The sequence below is a fragment of the Carassius gibelio genome, chromosome B7 (assembly GCF_023724105.1).
Source record: "Carassius gibelio isolate Cgi1373 ecotype wild population from Czech Republic chromosome B7, carGib1.2-hapl.c, whole genome shotgun sequence".
Lineage (NCBI taxonomy): Eukaryota > Metazoa > Chordata > Actinopteri > Cypriniformes > Cyprinidae > Carassius > Carassius gibelio.
The window spans coordinates 36,775,046-36,781,115 of NC_068402.1; the positions used below are offsets into that span (position 1 = coordinate 36,775,046).

At 37.5% G+C, this 6,070-nt stretch overlaps 1 protein-coding gene across 1 annotated transcript; it reads left to right on the forward strand.

Moving 5' to 3' along the window:
• The first annotated feature begins 906 nt into the window (after positions 1 to 906).
• On the forward strand, positions 907 to 5,607 carry LOC127961235 (glucagon family neuropeptides-like). The gene is made up of 7 exons (XM_052560254.1): positions 907 to 1,243; positions 1,403 to 1,498; positions 2,124 to 2,258; positions 2,460 to 2,564; positions 3,326 to 3,460; positions 3,900 to 3,991; positions 5,170 to 5,607. The coding sequence occupies exons 2-6, from the start codon at positions 1,404 to 1,406 to the stop codon at positions 3,982 to 3,984; spliced, it is 555 nt and encodes a 184-aa protein (XP_052416214.1). The 5' UTR covers positions 907 to 1,243; position 1,403; the 3' UTR covers positions 3,985 to 3,991; positions 5,170 to 5,607.
• Positions 5,608 to 6,070: the final 463 nt, after the last annotated feature.

The following is a 6,070-nucleotide window of genomic DNA, read 5'->3' on the forward strand; positions in this document are numbered from 1 at the left end:
AAAAGTGGGAAATGTTCCAATAGGCTGAAAAGAATAGGGGGAAACACGTAAGTGACTCACGACGCTTCTGAAGTGGCATTTAGTCATCTTTTATTGTAATGCTGCTCGGTGTGGTATGAATGCATTTACGCAGCAACTGCTGCTCTGTGAGGCGGGTCAGAGCAGGCAGAAACTAGACTGGCTTCTCACTGACCATTTTCAAGCAGGCACAGAGAAATCTGTGTAAGACACTTTTAAGTTTTGATAGTGACACTTCATTTAAGTCCCTCTTCTCACTTTTAACTAGTAGCTTATCATTATGCACATTACTACCATATTGGCTGTTTGTTACTTATAAAGCTCATACTCTGCATGACCATATTGTTGATACCTTGCTGTCTCAGAAAGCTCTCGGGATTCATCAGAAATATCTTAATTTGTGTTCTGAAGATGAAGAAAGGACTTACAGTTTTGGAACAACACAAGAGTGAGCAATTAATTACATAATTTTCATTTTTGGGTGAACTATCCCTTTTAAATCATGTATATTTTTGAACAAATAAACTCATATTAAATATATTAAAAACAGTTTATATTATTTATATGCACTATTAATATAAAATGTATATGTGAAATGAAAATTCTAAGAACGCCCCACAAGGATCAGTAATGCCCCAAATTTAATTTTATATGGGGACATTTTTTGGCCCCCATTAGAAAAACACAGTAGTCTATACTACTTTTTTATGTAAAAATACAGAGCATTTTCTGTAAGGTGGGTTAGGGGATAGAATATACAGTTTGTACAGTACAAAAATAATTATGTCTATGGAAAGTCCCCCATAAAACACGGAAACCTCACGTGTTTTTTGTTTGGAGGAAGGAAAAGTACAGTGATCTCTCCATAAAAAGGGAGGATGACGTCGACACTGTCTCTAAAGTGGGGAGTGAAAAGGGTCCAGAAGCAAGGGCTCCGAGAATAAAACTCGCGATGCTATAATGAGAGATGAAGACAAATGATAACTCGTTTCATATCCGTTCGACTGTCATCACGGAGATCTGAGGAAAAATCCGTTCTGTGCTCATAAGGATAACAAAGTGACGCACAGAAAAGTTTAAAGAGCAGACTGAAAGAGACAGAGAGAGAGAGAGAGAGCTTCATCCATCTCATCGTCGTCGCAGTCTCCACCGGACCGTGCATGTGAAGCACTGCTGCAGAGACCGGTACTCCGTGGACACTCATTCGGGTCTGAGATAAAACAAAGTAGGCTGTTTTGACAGTACATATTTGTATATTTGAAGAGACACCTGCTGCTGCTATTAAACTAATAGAGGGAGAAAGGAACGATCCAGTTTGGAACGTCGAAGAGTTAAAGTTCTAAATATTTCTCTGTGTTCTAATTTCTATCTTTATCTTCCACAGAATGATGACGAGCAGCAAAACGACTCTTGCTTTCCTCATCTACGGGCTCCTCGTACAATGCCACGTGTGTTCGCCGTTGAGTTACCCGAGCATCAGGTACGGAAACTGACCGTCCGTCTCACACAGAGACTGTATAAAACCAGATCTCACCTAACGCTCGGTAACGATCCGGGTTAGGAGGATCTGACTGTAGCGTAGTTGGACGAGAAAACGTTTGCCTATAACACTATAAATTAATAAAGCGTTTTATTAACAAGTGTAAAAATGTTTAAATATAAGTCTTTTTTTTGTTGGACGTATATCTAATAATAAATAATAAGTTATATAGGACACTCGAGACGTGTTGAGTGTTCTGTTTCGCGTAGAATCGAACGATTTGAAAGAGCGTCAAAGGTATGAACGCGCTTTGATTAGAAAGTGCGCTACAATTGATTTAATTTCATAACGTGATTTTATTATGATCGTCAATAATGTTAAGACATTGTAAGCGGCATAATAAAGTGTAATACAACCAAAACTATCTATCACATGTCCCAAAGAAAGAACACAATTTCCTCAAAACGCTATTTGTAAATTTAAAGCAATATTAGAGAAATGTCTTTAATATGTTGTTGTTATAGGCTACAATAGTATGTAATTAAAATATTTAGAGCACGTTAAATTCACAGTTATATCCTGTGTTAATTCCTTGCAAATGAAATGACTTGATGTCTTGTTACAGGATGGAGACCGCAGGATTTGACGAGGAGGGACACTCATTAACGGATCTGACCTTTGACAGTGACCAGATCACTATTCGGAGCTCTCCTTCAGTCACTGAAGACGCATACACGTTATACAGTCCTCCATCGAAAAGGTGATACTTCCTTCTAACAGATCTCCTATTCTATTTCTATGCATTCCCAAAATGCGACCCATTTGTTTAATAATGTGGTTCATTTTTGTTACACTGTTCTGCATGCTAAGACAAATCGAGACATTCTCCTGTTTAAGACGTTTGCGCAAGAAAAAAATAAAAAATAAATGGCACGATATTTTTTGTCATTTTGTCCTCCAGACTGGAAAGGCACGCTGACGGGATGTTTAATAAAGCCTACCGGAAAGCGCTCGGTCAGTTATCCGCGCGGAAATACCTGCATACACTGATGGCCAAACGCGTGGGGTAAGAACACAAACGTTTTTTGTTGCTCTCTCCATCTCTCCTCTTCGCTCTCTCATTAGTTACTTCACTTCCAACTCTTGAACTTGTTATAAAAACGCTATATCAACTTTATATGTCCGGGTTTGAACATTCGTAAGAGTCTGGAAGAATAAGGGGGCGTTCACACAGGAACGCGTTCTTGCTTTTGAAAACAAGCGCAACAGAACGGAATGCAGAACTCCCGCGAAGTTTTGAAGTGTGAAACCTTTTCTTTTTTTTCAAACTAAAGTCTATACCCGAATAGCGGGGCGGGACTGATATTCCGAAACACAGACCAAATTAAAGCATTTTGTATAAATAGCCTTAACTTTCCACACAACTAGATTATTTATTAACATATGCACACTTCAAGTCCAAAAAGGGTGCCTTTTATTCTAATGAATGATTTTCTGTTTCTATGTGACGTATTATTTACATGCAAAAAATTGACATTTAGGGGTTTAGGGGTGTGGGTATGTGCGTGTTATATCTACGCCAAAATGCGCATGCCAACAAAGTGCGTTTCACGTGCACGCAAGAACTGGCACAATTATATGCACGTCAATCATGTGCGTATCATGCAAACCAAAGTCAGTTTTAACGTAAAAAATAGCATGCAAAATACGAATAAATAAATAAAAATCCCGATATTGCATTTTCGTGAGACAGGGCTCTTTTCTCACAGTCAGTGTGGACCGTTTCGGAATTGTTCTTGAACGCTTTGTCCGTTTTCTGTAACGCAGGGGAGGAAGCACGATAGAGGACGACAACGAGCCGCTCTCAAAGCGTCACTCGGACGGGGTTTTCACCGACAGCTACAGTCACTACCGGAAGCAGATGGCCGTGAAGAAGTATCTGGCCGCAGTCCTGGGCAAAAGGTACAGACAGAGATACAGAAGCAGAGGACGGCGGCTCGCCTGTTTGTAGCCTTTTTCAAACGCGTCTATCATGTACATGTACAGCTTTTGGAGCGAGTTAGTCACTATTTATGAAGATGTGTCCTTTATAAACATGTATTTATGTATTAAGTAAGACATTAAGAACAATATTTTGATAATAATATTGTTTTTCTTTTGTACTGAAGCACCTGACAATGCAACGATCTTCCTTGTCGTGTAGTTTTACCAATGCTAACAATGCTATTTATTTGTTTATTTATTTATTCATTGATGTTTCTTTCAATGCCTTGTCTATAAATACATCAGTCTGAATATGAGTAAATAAATAGTCTGAAAGACAATCACTACATTGAACGATACCTTCCTTTTCCTCCTGACATTAAGAAAGAAGTTTTATTTTTATTTTTATTTACAACAGCCCTGAAGACTTAGATTTGCACCAATGTCTACAAGACGATGAGATTGTGGCATTTTTGTTCGATTTGCTGACAGTTGCCTCCTGAATTCCTGGTGAGTTTCTAAGGCTCGATGCCGTAGTGCTTTTCTGAGGGGTCTCTCTCATCTCTTCCATGCTTTTACTCACGTCAAGTTCTTCCCACTGTCATCTATGGCTTCAATCTCACAAGCCATTCAACACGTTTTCTTATCTTGCACGAACCTTTCCAAAAAAAAAAAGAGCTTCTTGAGACCCGTTCACAGCATGGACAGTAACTATGACAAAAGCTAGAACTATAAAGGTTTATTCATTTCCAGTTCTATGTGAATATGGAAGTCCAAATGTTGTTTGAATCATTTAAAGAATGTGTTTGTTTGTTTGTTTGTATTTTTAGCTGATGAACAATAAAAACTGACAGCCAATCAGGATGCACCTGACTTTGGCGAGCTTGAGCATTTAAAGCAGCAGATGACAAACCATACAGCCGTTGTGGATATCAATAGTAATCATCAAATTCATTTTTATAGTCATAATTTGTAGTGTGAACTGAACAGGCCTTTATAGTGTACATAAATGCTAATTAAATCTGCATCTTCAAACACTGATTCACACGAATGCTCTTTTTGAAACACTATCCAGTTCTTCTTGCTTTACTCTTATAGCATGCAATTGCTCCACTTTGAAATCTCACAAACAAGAAAACTGAAATCCATCTATGAATGTGTGTGTATTGTGTATTCGACTTGATTACAGTGGTTCAGACATATAAATGTTTCTTTCTTTGTTCTTTTTTCCTTCCACAATTTTCTATCTTTCTCACATTGCCCACTTCTCACATCGGTGTCAAATGTCTTTTCTGTGTCTACGACCGTAAAGCAGTCAGTCAATGGAGACGTGTGTCTCTGCATCTTAATCTGTGGTAATAAGTATTAGTAGAGCATTGTTAGATAACTTTGGTGTGATACATAACAGATGTATTCTGTAATAATCCCTTTATGCATGCAAAACAAATAATATTGTGAAAAATGAAATAAAAGACAATATGTTTTGATGTAAAACTGTTAAAAGCATTCCTCCAAATTTCATTACAGTTTTTGGCAGTGTTAAATATGCTTAAGCTTGTTAGTGAGATGTACATGTTTGCATATGCATTTTACTGGTGTGTGTGTGTGTGTGTGTGTGTGTGTGTGTGTGTGTGTAAAAGTGTGAACATGTGAAATCAATCTGTGTTTAATTCTGCATTCTCCTGCAGGCTTTGTGACACAGGAGGCAGCTTGCGGCTTGGGTGCCTTTGCTTCATCTTTAAAATGGCCACCAATTTCAGATGGCACTTAAGTGGCCCTCCACATGCTGCAATCACCTGCTCACACATCTCCTATTTCTCAAATAACATACTTTGTTTAAGTGCCACCTGGCTTTCTGGTTATTTGATTTAACTTCTCTATGCATAGTGTGTTGTAGAATTCATTAAACATTCTAAGCCTTGAAATTCATTTTGTGTGCGAAGACTGATGGTGCCCAAAGCCTTACTTAAACATTAAGATAAACCTCTGTCTTGTGTTGATCGTTAGTACAATAACACACGGGAGCCACGCAAGGGCACCATTATACATGTCAGAAACAAAAATCAAAACAAACAAAAAAACCTGTGTTGTAAAATTTGTATGAATAAATTTTTGTAAACAACAATTTCGTCTAATCTTTGATGATTATGAAGACAACAAAGTCGCCAATAACACGAATAAACACCCTTAGATCATAAATACATGTGCAGTAAATATAACACACACCTGCAAGTGATCAAAACATTTAGTCTTCACAAACTAAATGTGATGTCAGATTAATAAAATAAAATAAATAGAAATATAACCCACGCTCTCAGAAAAAAAAAAAAAGGTACGAGAGCTGTCACTGGGGAAATACCTTTTCAAAAGGTACACTTCTGTATCTTTTGGGTAATAATATGTGACCCTGGACCACAAAACTAGTCATAAGGGTAAATTCTTCAAAATTGAGATTTATAAATCATCTGATAAACAAACGTGTCATTGATGTATGGTTTGTTAGGAGGACAATATTTGGCCGAGGTACAGATGAAAATCGAAAATATGGAATCTAAAAAAAAAAAAATCTAAATTTTGAGAAAATCTAAT